This window comes from Malus domestica, chromosome 11 (genome assembly GCF_042453785.1).
Source record: "Malus domestica chromosome 11, GDT2T_hap1".
In the NCBI taxonomy this organism is placed as follows: domain Eukaryota; kingdom Viridiplantae; phylum Streptophyta; class Magnoliopsida; order Rosales; family Rosaceae; genus Malus; species Malus domestica.
Genome location: NC_091671.1, coordinates 12,082,201 through 12,098,168, shown reverse-complemented (window position 1 = coordinate 12,098,168; position 15,968 = coordinate 12,082,201). Strand labels below are relative to the sequence as shown.

Here is a 15,968-nt window from a genome sequence, read left to right as displayed (position 1 = left end):
GGACAACTTTTGTTTTAGAATTTTTGGAAACTTTTACACGACCATTGGAATAAAAATTTCTAAATCCATCACTAAACAAAAGAATGCCTAATAATTTCGAGAGAAGGAATGAGCACGAGTTCCCCACTTTTTGATGCCAAAGAACAAGCACAACAATTAGGAATCTAGTATGCACCGTTTTACCTTGTATTATGTCGCGGGAAGACAGAGAACTTTAACAAACTAAACTGCTGGCCTTCCAATTCAAATTGCTGCCCACGCGCTTCAGTACACGCGCTAGTCTACTCAGCTAACCCTTTGAACCAGAATTGGCGGCTCCGAAAGTTTAAACAAATAGGTAATGTTAGAGAGACCAACTTTAGAAACTAAATGATGTATCACCAATAAGAATAAGCAAGCTTATCAACGTGTAAATAATAAATCAATCATCAACTTCCACGTCTTTTAGTTTTCAAATTTAATCTTTCTAACATTATGTTAAACAAATATTAAGCCAAAAGAAGTGGAAAACACAGCCGGATTATTTATTTGCACTTTGTCACGTCGAAATAGAGTTACGTTTGAAATAATCAAATTGTGAACTTATCATAACCATAAATCTTTCTTCTATTATCTCTTACCGATTGGCCTAATCTCTAACGGTTGAGTTCCGCGTATTTGATACGTCATGTTGGTTTGTGAAGAAGTGAATCATATTGAGCTCGAATCGTGTTATCATATTGTTAAGTTGTCATCTCTGATGAATCCGTCCTTTAAAATATTGCGTTTGTGAATATGACACCCTCCATTTACAAATTTGAAGGCATATTATAAGGAAATAACTTTGTACTAAAAAAATGGGAACTTTAACGAAAAGCACCCGGTACTGTTCACTTTAACGAAAAACCACATTTTTGTCCTTATCATTAAAACTCAAAGTTTTCAAGCCTTTTTCATTAGTTTTTCTTAAAAAAATAGCCCTGAAGGTGAAGCATCCAATATTCCATCGAACATGGTTTGTCCAAGAGGCCTAGAAGCGAAATGACGCCGTCACTAGTATCTTCCAGACCTCAGAAGGACTTGCACGAAATGGATTCAGCACCACGTGGCATCCCCCGTATCCAATAATACATTACCAAGTGCAATTTTTCTCCAAACTTCATCGAGATCTTCAGACCATATAAAATTACAAAAATAAATAAAATTCTACAATCACAAATTCGCTTCAATTCCAGATTGTAAGTGTATATATGGTCGATTCATACCTAACAGCTGCCCAGGTCACAGCCACTAAGGCATGTAAAGCATGGAAGTTGCCATGCATGCTGGTTTAAGTAGCTGTTCCTTCTTCCTCAAGAGAATACCTTTCGAGAATTGCAACAGTTTCGTCTCTCGCACTGCAATGGCAAAGCAGGGAATATTTATACCACTAGAACCTAGTTGTACTAAAGCACGAATTAGCATGCCCAAAGCAAAGGAAATGAGGATATAAAGAAGACGTATCTAAAGAGCAACAAACGGGATTTTGATACATCAAAACAATCCTAAACATATTTGCATTTCAAATTTGGAGAAAAACTATACATGATTATTACCGATAGATATCCCGCCGATTTTGTTAAATTGAACAACAGAAAAGGCATCATTAGACCAATTATTAGTTTACTATGTCATCTTTTCGTATGTAGTGAGTACTAGACAAACTTCATAAGTTTTCCCAAAATTAGAATGCATTGATGAGATGGCAAGTGCCTTCGCCCATGAGCGGTAGGTCTCGGGTTCGAGACTTGGGAGCAGCCTCTCCATAAATGGGGGTAAGGCTAGCCGACATTCACCTCTCCCAGACCCTGCATAAAGCGGGAGCCTTGTGCACTGGGTACGACCTTTATTGATGAGATGAAAATACACCATATGTAATCCTTCAGCTGTACCTCATCTCTACTGAGTCGCTAACTAGTATTTCCTTAAGGACTTCTTGTAGATTTAAATAACAAAACCACAACAATAATGTCATACATTTTGCAGCCATTTACATCATAGAAAAGGTAGTGTAGTCAACGAGATTCTTACCTTCCGGGTCGAAGAATCTTGTACTTGTCGATTCTGGTGAGGTCCACAACTGTTGAGCCTGCACGGCCTGAAGGAAGCACACCACCATTGTAAACGTACGCACAGTGTTCCCAGAGGTTCTCAAAATCTTTGATGGAAACACTACTTGGCTGCCCACTCAGGTTTGCACTTGTAAGGGCCAATGCACTCCCCAGTCCGCGTGCAATGTCCCTGATGAAGTTACAGTCAGGTACTCGGACTCCTATACTATGCAATCCTGGGTTTAAAGACTTCTCAAGAATGCTCGACTCCCCTGCAAAATACCCAAACTAACTTTTCTTATTCAACACTGAATGTGTAAGTGAAAAGGCCGAAACGAAACCAACCCTACTGATATCCAGCATCAATCAAATGGTAGTGTCTATTAGAAAGAACTCCCATACTTTGTGTTCTTACCTCGGCTTAGTACAAGAGTAACGGGTCCTGGAAGGAGAACATCAAGCAAGCCATGGGGCAAATGGTCTGTGACAGCAAACCGCTCAATGTCCGGAACATCCCCAACACAAATTGCAAGAGGACTTGTATGCTTACGTCCTTTAATCTCATATATCCGATTCACCGCTTCCAAAGAGCTGAATAATTCTCCACCATTTCAGAAAAACACAAAATTAAAAACATAAGCTTTCTTATAAATCATCGTAACATAAATAAGAGCACTATACCGATATCGAGAAACAGAAAAACAGGGCTTTAGAGGCTGAGGCATTTAAACAAACAGGTGGAGTGCATTGGGTTGATTGTCATACCAAGCATCACAAGCAAAGCCGTAGAGCGTATCGGTGGGGACGGCAATGACTTTTCCGGCTCTGAGAGCTCCTACGGCCTCTTCAGCGTGAGCTTCAGTGGCCGGCCGGACCACCCCCAAGTGGGTTTCAACGCCCGCGTCGCTCTTCTCCAAACTCCAAGCCATCTTCTTCGCAACGCAGCGTTTCAATCTACTGGTGTTCACCGTTGGCGCTAAATTGCCCAATTTGCGCAAGCCTGGAGAAAAAGAAGAAGAAATAGCTAAGTTTGATGTGTTTGTTTTCTTGCTCTATGAGAGAGAGACTGACTGACTGACGGTGGTGAGAGAATACAGAGGAGAAGCTGTGGAGGGTGAGAGCGGAGGAAGAGGAGGAGGGAAGCGAAGGAGAGGCGAGTAGGGGAAGTCTGGCTGCGATTCTTGTTGGAATGTTCATCCCTCTGCGCTACTCTGCTCACTCGTTTGTCATGCGTCGTCCGTCAACGATGAGGACCGGATGCCCATTTTTCTTTTTCAAAAAATTTATTATGATTATCATAAACCGAAGAATTCGAAACCATTACAATAACTTTTAGAGAATTGAATGTTTTGAACCCAAGATGCATGAATAAGTCCAACATCCAATTCATTAAAATATTGTACCACATGCGATCACCTTTACATAAGGGTAATTTACAAGTTTGATTTCTTGTCTTTTTCTCAAAGTGGTAAACAAAAATTTAGTTAACGCTCGATGAAATTTGACTTTCAAAATTAAAACCGAGTTAAGAGACATTGAAAAATATAAGCCTTTATATTATGATAATCTACTACAATGGAAGGGGGCAGTTTGTAATTCTTGTTGGTAAACAAAAATGAACTCTTGTATTTTTATTTTTTTCGATGCAAACGATAGTTTGTATCAAATTAATCTAAACGGAAGATGGTTCGAGCTCTAATATTCCCTAAAGAAAAACCTTAGTCGTTGGGGACCTTAAGAAAAAACCTATCGTTGCCGGCCCCTTTTTTTTGCCTTGGGGTGGGCATCATTCCACTTTTATCCCTTCTATTTCTTTTTTGGTTATTAGTAGCGTCGTTCTCTCGCTTTTTTTAGGAGAGTTTTTGTGTTTGTGGTTGTGGTCACTTCGTCTTTTGAAGATGAGAGATTTTGCAGCGGTTATAACTTACTGCTCAACCTCTGATCTTAAAGTGACAATTGTTGTTCAAAATTGATTTGGTGATTTTGTAGTTTGTGCACTTGTCAAGGATTGAAGGGGAAGCTCGACGTTTGTTGCAGGTAACTCATAGTAAGGTGTTTTGCGACGATTGCAAGATCATCAATGGGTGGTGTGGTATTTCCCTTGTGGGGCATTGTAGTGGTTTGAGGGATTCACAATCATGTTCTCTTGCATAGTCTTCAGGTGATGGTAAATTACCTTGTGTGTATTGACGGAGTTTGGTCTAGCTCGTAGAGTTTAGGCCTTGTGAGCTTGTCTTTCATATTGGTAAGATGTGGGTCTCCAGTCATTGAGGAATCGTACCTATGAAGAGTTATTTAGTATTGTCATTTTTTTGTTTGTTTTGTTTTGTTGTTTGTTTGCCCGGCAAAGAACCATGAGGACATCGTCGTGATGTCTCATAGCAGGGCTTCTTTGCCGAATGAGCGTTGTCTTTTGCAAGTTCATTAGAAAGTGATGCAAAGTTTTGTCCTTGTGAGCGTATCTTTCTGTGTTGGTTCGATGTGGTTATATGGAATAGGTTTTGTATTGTCTTTTTGTTGGGTTTGTAATCATGGAATTATATTTTTGATCGACGATGTTTCTCATTCTATTTGATTAATGAAATATTTATTACCTAAAAAAAAAATATGTTTCGAGCTCAAATGTAAAGGGGCAACATATTGTTCTGGCCACTTAAATAAGCCGAAATGTGAAAAAAAAAAAAAGAACTCTTGTTAGATAGTTGTCACGCTATTAAAAGAATATTGAGTTGCATTAAAAATAATATTACTCAAGTCTTGCTTGACATATAGACGCTGTTCTAAAAGATCCGAACTCTAGGCGGTTGGTCATCACCCTGATTAGTCCCTAGACATTTGAAAATTCGGACAACGGAAGAAATTGGAGATGGTTAGAGTTTTGTTGAGTTAAAAAATTCAACAAAATCTCATTTTGGTTTTTAACAAACTATCTATGTTTTTAAGTTACTCTTGAGTTTAGTTTTTAAAAATAATTCAACTAAACAAAAATAAATACACAAAACTCGAAAAGTGTTTCGAAATTTAAAAAGTTGAATTGATTTCAATATTTATAAAAGCCATGTATAGCCCCTGCCAACTAACGTTTTACTTAATCTTTATGATTGGTGAATTTTTCTAATTATTGGTGCCACCAAATATCGACTTATTAATGAAAATGCTACCGCTTTTTTTTTGTTCTTACTTTTATTAGATGATTTTGGTTAATAAATAGAGTTGTGAGACATTGAAACCCTTTTTATTTATAGTTTTTCTTAAATTCGATAAGTTTTTTAGTCAAAATGGTATATGAGATTAATATAACTTATCACTTTAGTTCTGATAATGAAAATCGATAGAAGTGGTCCCTGAGTTTTTGGCTTGAAACTCAAAACAATATGTGAGCGTCAACCCACATCCATCTGAGTATGACCCGCAAGTTTTGAGCGTTAAAATAGGTCATTCATTTCTCAATTAATTGTTGTAACCGTTAGGCCATTGATTCCTCAAATGAATAGGCTATTCATTTTTCAATTAACTAGTCCAATTGATTCTCCCTATTGAGTAATTTGACAAATAGCCACACCACTATATAAAGGTGGTTATGCCTCATATTGTAACACATTACAACAATTCTCTAGTAGAATTTTGTCATTCTCTCTCGAAGTAATTCCTTCTACAATACGTTATCAGCACTTTTGCTTTACAACCCCTTGAGACTTTATTCAAAATGGGGTTCCTCTATATCTGCTTAGGAATCTTATGCATGACTTTATAGACCCACAGAAACAGTCTAATTTGGAGAGAGCCCACTATCAGATACGAATATGACATCAATTTGGAGACATTGTCTCACAATTTATCCGCACGCACAAGTAACTGAACGCATCATCTTTAGCAGAATTGAATCTCAGAACATGTGACCAACCAAATAATTTCAAATCAAAGAAAATTAAGTGATTTTATGCCTGAGCCAATTTGCTCAACCTGGGACTTCTAACGCCATACAAACAAAAGGGGATTCACTCGTTCAAACATGAGCCCTTGTGTACAAAGATGAATTCTCTTAATCATTTAAGCTACAACACATTTGCAAATGAAAAGATCTATTTCACTAGGAAAACTACTGGATGCATGGTGGTGGACAGCACCTTTTCTCATGTCACATTTTCTAGGAAAACTCCTTTCAATGATATCATATTTCAGCAAACATATTCGCTGAAGAAATTTTTTGCCGAACTCAGCCCGTGATCGTTTCTTGCAGTTCCACTCGAGTCTTCATTTTGTCGAAGGAAGTCCAGAGTTTAAATCTCATACATGTCATTAAGTAAAAACAAAAACAACAAACTCATTTTTTGGCAAAAACTAGTACACATGGTAATTTCTTCCGGCATAAACTCGGACACATTACCATGTGGCTCTTCTTACGAGTGAAGGTTGGAGTCCTGACCCCAAGGACCACGCCTCGTCTTCAGTAAGCTGTCGAGGTCAGAGTCCAAAAGAATCAAGGCTCAGGCGGATTACTAGCGGTGAGAAGATTGGAAACCAACCCTCCCACGCCACCGACAGCAAACCTGCCGGAAGGCTCTAGGATCCGTCTCTACTTTCCCTCTTCCTCCCATGCCACCCATTTCCAAGAATTGTTATGAACTTGGATAAGCACCGCAAGTTCTAGCAAAGGCTTTAAGCACCAACTCATCTATGTTGCTTATGCTTACAGTGCAGTACGAAGTGTGGTTTCGCATCCTGTTGGGAAGTATGATTTATATAGAGCAAGACCTTGGAATGGATAAGCACAAGAGAGATAAGGTCACATGAATTATCAAGGTAAGTGTCGAAGAAAGTCAGTTTTAACTTTGAAGAACGATGCATGTCTTGTACATGTAGCTTCGACATCTGAAAAGTTAAACTCTGTGTAACTGTAATGTTTATTTTATTAATTTCATGGTAAGTGGCGAAGAAAGTCCATTTTAAGAACCATGCATGCCTTGTACGTGTTGCTTCGACATCAAACGAGTTGAATCAGTGTAACCGTAACTTTTTTTTCATTTACTTTCACGGTAAGTGACGAAGAACCTCCGTTTTAAGAACAATGCATGCCTTGTACGTGTTGCTTCAACATCAGACAAGTTGAACTCTGTGTAACTAACATTTTTTTCATTAACTTTCATGGTAAGTGATGAATAAAGTCCGTTTGAACAACCATGCATGCATTGTAACTTCGACATAAAAAAAGTTCCAACTCTAAATAACCGTACGTAACATTTGTTTGTTTAAAAAAAAAAAAAACGTAATATTTATTTCATTAAGAATAATACTTGTGTTTCCCCCATTATAAAGATGAGCTTATTTCCCTACTTGCAAATAACATATCTTCACCCCTAGAAATTTCATCAGAACAATTTAATTTCTTAGTCTTCATTTGAAGATCATCCTTACAAAAAAATCATTCTAATGGGAGATTGTTTAGTCTTTCAAACGTATCGAGTAAATCAATGGTGTAGGTACCAAAATAACATATTAATGATGAATCATCCATTTATGTGATACATATGAATGACTAAACGATCTTTGAGAAAATAATTTTGTATAGAAATGATATTCAAATAAAGATTAAGAAGTTGAATGTGTCCAATTATAAAATTTCTACGTGATAGTATGTTATTTGTAAGTAGGAGAATGACCCCAATCATTTAGGTACGATTTGGGGGAATGCAAACCAAGTGTCAAAGACAGTTCGTTTAAAGAACCATGCATGCTTTATAAGTGTAGCTTCGATATCATAAAAGTTAAACTCTGTGTAACCGTAACTTTTATTCACTACTGAATAAATAAATAAGAAACACTCGATCTGCGGTGTTACTAAGTATTCAGTTCATTCAACTCATTTTAGGTCATGGTGCCAACTCAAAGATTAATTAATGCACTTGATTCATGTCTTTGAGCAATATTTTTCTTAGCTCAACCCAAAACCAACAAATTATGACTTAAATAGTTATTCCAAAGGAAAACTAATGAAAATGGCTTAAAAACTTTAAGTTTTAACGATAAGGACAAAATAAAGGGTAAAGTGAATAGTACCAGCTTTGACTTTTTAGTGTAAAAATGTGGTTTTTCGTTAAAGTGAACAGTACAACGGGCTTTTCATTGAAACTCCCTAATTCCAATCATAATTTTTTCTTTTCTAACAACACAAGATCATTGTCTTGGGTTTTCATAATATTGTAGATACTAAACTATTTAGTCTGGGAATTAAAATGCTTTAACTTTTAAGAGCCACCATTAAATTGATTTTGTGTTCTTAGCAAGGTAGCATTTAGTTTTTCCTTTTGTGCAAATTAAAAGGAAAACGTAACACTAAATAATTTCAAATTGAAATTATAGAGATCTCAGCACAGAACATTGATACGTTCTTAATAACTGTATATTACAATTGTATTGATGAATTTGCATGCAGAAATTAACCATGTGGGAAGTACAAAACCCTAACGTTTATAAACTGTTTAGATAAAACGGCGTAGTTGAACTAGGAGTTCAGACGTACCATACAAAATAAGTTTGTATTTCTGTAATTTCTAACTTGAAACTCCGAGTACGGGTACAGAAACTAATACTTCATTTGATCTAACAACAATACGTCTAATTACTCACTACTTGGTACCAACACTGCTATCTTGAGGCTATACAATCTCAAATCTTGTATTAAACATAGGAAGCATACAAAATTCCAGGATATATACAAAAATTATCGAAACTCAAATCTCCGCTATAAGCTTAATCACGTGATGTCAGCCATTGATGACCTTACAATAAAAGATTGGACTCCTGTGTGAATTTATGGTTCCTGGCAACTGATCTAGTCATGTGACTCATGTCGACAATTAGGACATCTGACGTTGCTCGGATGCAGTTTGCCATCTTCTTCTCCATCTCAAGAACTCGATGATGATGGAACTCCCACTCATCGCAACTCCCAACCCAGCAAATGTTGCGAGGAGAATACAAAGAACTGCTTGCACACGGACCTGAAGCCACAACATATGCAAAAGTACTTAACATTGGCATAAGATGACAGGAGTTGGAATGCTACATTTATTTCAACAAGAAAATCATACATAATAAGTGTAGCATATTGACTACAAATAAATGTTCAGAAGGGATTGAAGGTCCAAAAACTAGCACAAAGCCATTTCTTAGTGTTCAGAGTGGTGCCAAAAGTTGATCGAAATTTATGATCTGATTTATAATGTGCATAAAAGTTTGTAAGCCACACTAAGAGCAGCAAATTATAAATAGGAGATCGTTTGGGTTCCACTTCGATTACAAGAAAAGTGTGGAATGAACCTAAGAAAAACAAAGAAAAGATAACTTGCTGCAGAAAGAGCTTCTTACCATCGAGTAAAATATATGTGCAAATAGAACCACCAGAGCAAACTGAACCGATGCATAAACCCAGACAAATCTTCTTTGCACTGAACACAGACGATTCAAAAGTTAGGGTAGTGAATCAACAATCTATAAGTTGGAATTTTGCTCTTAAAAGAATATGATAAAAATTCAATGCCACGGTTGCATGAAAATATATCATGGCTTTATATTCTAATATTAAATGATTTCTCTCGTAGTTTCCTTCGGGGCGATGCGTGTTACAATTCCTTGTAACCTATAAACTCAGAACGTGTGTTTTTCACACCACAAATGAGCACTCGAAGATTGCACAACTTAAAGAGAAAGGATGATTGTCAGCCTACCCATGGTTGATGAGGTCATGGATGAGAGGAGACCCAGTACACATGAAAATGGAAGAGAGATGGCAATTGCTCCAGTACCCATCTTCTCCACCTGCAGTGAACATGCATATTATGAAGGAGGCAGAAAATATAAATTGACAACTCCACAGTTTTGATTTCCAATCTTACGAGGAGCTGCTCAAGAAAGCAAAAGTAGGCAAGCATGCTGACAATGACAAGCACAGGCACTTCCTGCCAAACCCTGAAAAGATATGAACGAACAACATTAGCGCATGAATGTTTTACTATGGATCATTTTTTTCAGCAAGATTCTTTTATTGAGCTTATGGGATGCAAGATAATTAAACAAGCATGTTTGTTTGTGAGGCATTGAACAATGAAAACTGTATAAATGCAAACACACTTGCCTGTACCCATTAGCATCTTCCTGCCCATATAAACTTGCACCAGCATTTCGAGCTCGAACACTTTGAATTCGTAATAGAGTGACAGGCAGGTTTTGAACCTCTTGCTTACACACATCACAGGTCTTGTTACCTTTGATGCTAAACCATTTAATAGCACATTCTTGGTGAGCCAGAGCAAGTTCACCTTTGCAACTGCATTCCATTTTGAGAGTCTCACCCCCTTCACACAGTTCCACAAGACAAATTCTACAGACGGCCTCTTCCTCAGATATGTCTTCACCATTATCATCATCTTTCCCTGAACCATGAGAGCAATAAGATAGAGTAAGAGTTGACATAATAGCCTAAGCAAATTTTTTATACAACAAAGTTATAAGTCAGAAACATTATCTTATAAAACTTGATCAGCAGTCAGTGTTCATGACATAATTGTAACTAGACAAGAAAGATACCAGCATCTGCTGTTGGGGAACTAATCGATACATCATCTCCTTCCTTGACTCGAGGAGTGGAAGAAATTACACGAAAAAATGAATCCATCCTCCTTAAGTTCATTTCTTTATGGTTGACTGGGACTGAAAGTGAGCGAGCTATCTGTCTTTTGGATTCTTTCCTCTGTAAGATAAAAAAGAAGCAAGCCCTTGTAATAGTAATACACATGTTTATAGATGGACATGACTGAGATGTTAGGCCATCTCCAACCGATCCGGCCAGAGGGCTAAAAATAGCCCGAAATGACACGAAAACCGCCTCCAACCGAGGGCTAGGCCAAAGGGCTCGTGGGCCCCACCGGACCAAAAACACCAAATCAGGCCAACCGGCTGGCCCAAATGAGCCAGCTAGCTAGCCCCGGGCCGGCCCAAATTTCAAATGCCAATGGCTACTGATGTCATGCTAATGCCAGTAGCCGTTGGATTTGAATTTTTTTTTTTTTTGGACAAAATTAAAAATAATAATAATAATTTTTTTTTTAATTTAAGTTGTAGTTTTTAAATTTAAGTTGTTGTAGTATTTAAATTGAAATAATAAATTATGTTCGCCTATGGCCCTTTGGCCCCCTCGGTTGGAGATGATTTTTTGTCACAGGGCTATATTTGGCCTATCGCCCTTTGGCCCCCTCACTTGGAGATGGTATGAAATATGGCATGGTACTGTTCATTAAAATATAATTTATTGGAGGGCTATAGGGCTAAAGGGAGCTCTCTGGCCCTCCTTCGGTTGGAGATGGCCTAAGAGCAAGTAGATTTGAGCAGCAAGATAATGGGGTACTCACATAATTGGAAGGAATAGATGCTAGGGTACTAGATGAGGTTATAGTTCTAAGATATTCTTCACATGTTTGATGGCCTAGTTAACATGTATGCTATGTACGTACTAGTGATTAATTGAACAAGAACTTGAACACATCTAATGAAGCTACATCCGTAATGCTAACAACCATGTGGTGGTGGGTTGATCAACTAGGTTAGATTAGACATTCTTGAGCAATAATGTCCAGAACTTACAATTGAATTCAGAGAGCCACCAACACTTCCGCCGTGTGCAGATTCTCGGAGTGCAAGTGCCATTGGAGTTACAGGTAGGGATGATGTTCTGTTCATCTTCGGTGTGAATAATTTTGTGAGAGACAGTGACCTTGAGATGGAAGCTTTTTCCCGAACTCCTGTAGAAGAACCTTCTGAAGCTAGGTTGGAAGCCTTCTCCGCATCAGCAGTACTTCGATACTTGAAGCTTAGTTTTGGTAAAAGAGATTTTATAGATGATTTGCCTTTAGCTGAAGAGGGCCCTGGCGATCCACTCATTCTTCCATCTACAGAACCAGGTGTCAAGAGAAAATTTACTTTCCTAGGAGTGGGACTCGGTGTTGGAGGCATCTTTATTGCAACAAAATCCTGAACACAATCTTCGGATGTTCTCGTGGGTATCTCCAGGTGGAGATTTTGTCGCTTCCATGGATGAACTTGGGGTGCTTCTTCAGCAACTACTACTGAATCTTCAACCTGAACAAACGAGGATATAAAATGAATTGAAGAGATTGTAAAATACGAGCAGAATGCAATACAGTATTTATTTTAGTTGCCAGCTTAACAATCTTTTCTTGTTTCAAGTTTTTCAATAAATTAATCTGATTATACAAGATAGCAGTTCCGAAGACAGAAGTAACCAGCTGGAAGTGTTGTATTAACTCATATGCTTGTTTAGAACCTACATTTTTGTATCCATTATTCGAAAATGTCTTCTAAGTCTTTTATGTAGTATTCTTTTTGTAGGCAGAAATTAATGAGGGAAAAAGAAAACAGCTTGATCCATGAAAGATAATGGTCACCATCACAATCAGTAATATCTGACGTACTTGATCATTTTTTTCTGAACTAGATTTAAATCTATTTCCTTATATCATTTATATACCAAGATTCCAGTTTCAGTGGTAAGTCATATATATCTCTGTGTCTCTGTGTGTGTGTGCAGGCAGCTGCATGAGAGGGATCCCCGTGGTTTGCAAGCCATGGGGATCACTTGTGGGACCTAATATGCTGCGTAGTTCAGTGATGTGGATCGTTTAATAACTGAACATATACCAGAAAACTTTCGCAACTATGAATTAATTTCTAATATCAGCCAATCTCACAATTCAAATCCGATACATTGTAACTTTAAAATGTTTGAACTTAGAGATTAGTAGTAATACAACAGGGGTATGTTTAAATGCACAACTGCTAGGTATTTAACCAGAGTCTCTATTATCGAAAACACATAAAACAATTTTATCATTTGATTTAGATTCACGCACATGTGGCAGTTAAACACTCAAATTTGTACTGAAAACTACATAAACTGGATGTTGCTAAGATTATTGAGAGACATTAAAATCTCCACCACACTCATTTCGGCAAGACACCCGCAATTTTTTCTTCAGATTACGAAATGTTAATCCAGTTTATTTACAGGATGTTGATTTGAAAACAATTGCACATGATCGTGTATGGGGAACTAACACATCAGGTCCGTCTTCGGCTCATTTCAGTAAGTAGATTGTACACCCATACAACTTCAATAACTTTACTTATCAAAACTAACAGAAAAAAACTGCTATTGCATCACTGAAAAATTAAAGTTACAACTGTTGATTTGTAGACAAACTTTACATATTTGACAACTGGATTAGACATTAACAGCACAAATATAGTTTTGCAGTTTTGTGCATGATCTCTACCAATAATCTTGTTTCAAATTGGTCATACCAATCAAAGAAAATCCGCCGAAAGGGACGATTTCTTGACACCGTAATGATTCACAAACCCAGTAGTAGAAATCCAAAAGCATAACAGAATTAACAATCAAATTGATCCCAATAACTTCCTGTTTATTTTTTCTTTGGCTTATGAACAAACAGAGAACAAGAGCATCGGAAAACAGATGATCCAAGCAAAAGACATGAAACAAACAATCAATTAATCATCTGAGGTAAATAAACGAGTAAAAATACTTACAAACTAGCTCATGATTAGCTCAAAACACAGGGAAAATGGCTATTGCAGAATCACAAAGTGAGTGAAATTGTAAACTGTAAATAGTATATAGAAGCAGAAAGTTTGTACCTTGTCAAGTGGCACATCAACTTCTCCTTGCCCCTGGCATGAACTTTGACCATGATCATGCTTTTCTTCCTCAGTTCCCATTCCCTCTCTCTCTCTCTCTCTCTCTCTCTCTCTCTCTCTCATACAATCCCACAAACCAAACAAAACCAAATTCAGAACACCCTTCAAACAACAAGCCTATGCATCCCAATCTCAAAAATAAACCCAAACGAGAGAAAAAATAAAGAGATTAAAAGAAAAGGAAAATATAAAAAAGAGAAACTGGAATTTTGGGTTATGGAGATGTAGGTTTCTTGGGGTGTCTGTGAGGGAGGGTGGGAGGAAGGGAAGGAAGGAAGGGAAAAGCAAGTTGGAGTAGGATTGGTAAAGGAGAGGAAAGGACGCTTGGAGATGCTGCTGAATGCACATTTATGGCAAAAGGTGGTGGGGGGTTGGAGGGGGGTGGCCTACTCTGCCTACACTACCACTCTCCACTCCTTCGTTACCTCAGCAGTCAGTATCAAATTCATGGTGCGCGCGTACCTCCGTCAATTTTTTGGGGGCTTTTTTGACACGCTAACTCCCACCCGTCGTCATACATACTTTGCTCATTTTAACAATTTTTTCCTCGACCGTCCGATCCATCCGAAAATCACCTCTAATCACTCCGATATTATGTGAAGGAAGAACTTTAAAACATCAAGGAATTTAAGTATAAGAAATAGATCACAAAAAATAAGTTGAAGAATTATCAAAAAGCATGTGAGAAGGATTTGCAATGAATACTTGAAATGAGGAAATGCGGTGGGGAGCCTTGGGTCTTGGTGAGAGGATCATAAAGGTGCTTGATTTCTACTATGACATTAACCCTCTTCTTTTTTATATAGCACTCGGTCGGCTGGTTATGTTTTGTTATATGCACGTCAAATCAGTGTCATGTGAATAAACAGACGTTATATGGACAACAAAAAAGCAAAATACGACCGGCGTGATATCAATTTGGTTCGATGTGAAATAAAAATGGTTCACAAGTTTCACATCAAAGAATAACTGTTAAATTAAAATGAGTTAATACTGTAACTAATTTTAGCTTTAGAGTTATTTTTGCTCACTTTTTAAAAGAGAGATACCAATGGTCCAATACAGTCTTAGACCTTGTTCTTTTTCTTAAAAGGAGGTTGGTCTCATTTTAGTTTGTCACAAGAACTTGGTGCGCCTGTTAAAGTTGTTGGATTTAGAATTCATCCATTCTCATTGAAGTGGAGGTGCATTTTGGTTGGACCTCTCAGAATCTCAATTTTGCTACTTTAAATAACATGGTCGGTGCTACTATTTAAGAGCATGGTTTCATACAAATGAATGAATATACGCTTATTGACATAAATCTCAAATTTGATCTTCTACCAAGCAATTTGAGAGTGTGTAAAAGCGGCATCCAATAGGAACATTGTGTTTGAATTTGGGATTAACTCTTAAACATAGATCTTGGTAGCCTTTTATCCTAATTTTATTCATTTAATTACATATTGTTTATTGTTGTGAGGGAGTTTATACTAAAATAAATGTTTAATATCCAAACTTTGATGTGCAAATCTCTTTCTCATCATTGCATTATGTTACAAAATAACAAGACTTACTATGTTTTTGTTTATAGTGTATTAATTCTGATGTTTACTTATATTATAACACGTGAATTAGTAACATTAATGATAATATAAGAATCGAAAAATTAATCTTCTCGAGATGACATTGCTTAGAAAGAAACATTCCTCCTAACCTGTAAGTTAAACTTAACTTATTTTTACCAATGAATAGTAAATTGCTTAGTGGGAAGAGATCATGAAGGAGGAGAAATGGTTGCATCGAGTGAGAGTGCACCTGGCGGCAGTGATGGTAGATAAGATGACTTGCAGAATCATAAAAGATCACATCAGCACCGTGAGTGATGAGGGCACTAAGCCTACTAATTTATTTTTTATTTCCAATCTTTTATTGTTTATAACTTTAATAGGTAGTTAATGCATTCGTAATCAAAGTCTCCAAAAATTTTAATTAGAAACCCCAGCACTTTGCTTTTCCCTGCAGTGCTTTTATAAAGGACCTCTCAAGCTCCAGTTTCTTGGGCGAGAGACCCTGCTTTTCAAAGTTCCATCTTCCTTGCTGGTGAAAAAAGCAGTTAGACTCGAG

The 15,968-nt window shown here is 37.3% G+C and overlaps 2 protein-coding genes across 3 annotated transcripts; both read right to left on the bottom strand.

Annotated features, from left to right (window-relative positions):
* Positions 1 to 1,124: 1,124 nt before the first annotated feature.
* On the bottom strand, positions 1,125 to 3,431 carry LOC103413027 (uncharacterized). 2 transcript variants are annotated; one of them, XM_008351522.4, is made up of 5 exons: positions 3,149 to 3,431; positions 2,835 to 3,069; positions 2,485 to 2,660; positions 2,050 to 2,341; positions 1,125 to 1,376 (listed from the first exon to the last, which is right to left on the bottom strand). In XM_008351522.4, the coding sequence occupies exons 1-5, from the start codon at positions 3,264 to 3,266 to the stop codon at positions 1,310 to 1,312; spliced, it is 888 nt and encodes a 295-aa protein (XP_008349744.2). In that variant the 5' UTR covers positions 3,267 to 3,431; the 3' UTR covers positions 1,125 to 1,309. The 2 variants fall into 2 exon arrangements, with proteins under 2 accessions (XP_008349744.2, XP_008349745.2); XM_008351523.4 differs by having other exon boundaries at positions 3,165 to 3,359.
* A 5,288-nt stretch (positions 3,432 to 8,719) lies between these two features.
* LOC103447955 (uncharacterized) lies at positions 8,720 to 14,526 on the bottom strand. The gene is made up of 8 exons (XM_017335902.3): positions 13,803 to 14,526; positions 11,709 to 12,203; positions 10,656 to 10,818; positions 10,204 to 10,501; positions 9,965 to 10,037; positions 9,797 to 9,887; positions 9,438 to 9,517; positions 8,720 to 9,070 (listed from the first exon to the last, which is right to left on the bottom strand). Exons 1-8 carry the CDS (start codon positions 13,923 to 13,925, stop codon positions 8,927 to 8,929), a joined length of 1,467 nt encoding a protein of 488 aa, XP_017191391.2. The 5' UTR covers positions 13,926 to 14,526; the 3' UTR covers positions 8,720 to 8,926.
* Positions 14,527 to 15,968: the final 1,442 nt, after the last annotated feature.

Bases quoted from the DNA above. Each gene is read 5' to 3' on its own strand.
- LOC103447955 (XM_017335902.3), bottom strand. From the start codon at position 13,925: ATGAGAGAGAGAGAGAGAGAGAGAGAGAGAGAGAGAGAGGGAATGGGA. The intron at 10,038-10,203 runs GCAAGTGTGTTT...ATATCTTTTCAG, and splicing joins GAAGATGCTAATGGGTACAG to GGTTTGGCAGGAAGTGCCTG. The intron at 9,888-9,964 runs GTAAGATTGGAA...TGTTCACTGCAG, and splicing joins GCTTTCTTGAGCAGCTCCTC to GTGGAGAAGATGGGTACTGG.
- LOC103413027 (XM_008351522.4), bottom strand. From the start codon at position 3,266: ATGAACATTCCAACAAGAATCGCAGCCAGACTTCCCCTACTCGCCTCT. The intron at 3,070-3,148 runs GTCAGTCAGTCA...CTTTTTCTCCAG, and splicing joins CTCTGTATTCTCTCACCACC to GCTTGCGCAAATTGGGCAAT. The intron at 1,377-2,049 runs GTAAGAATCTCG...TTGCCATTGCAG, and splicing joins AAGATTCTTCGACCCGGAAG to TGCGAGAGACGAAACTGTTG.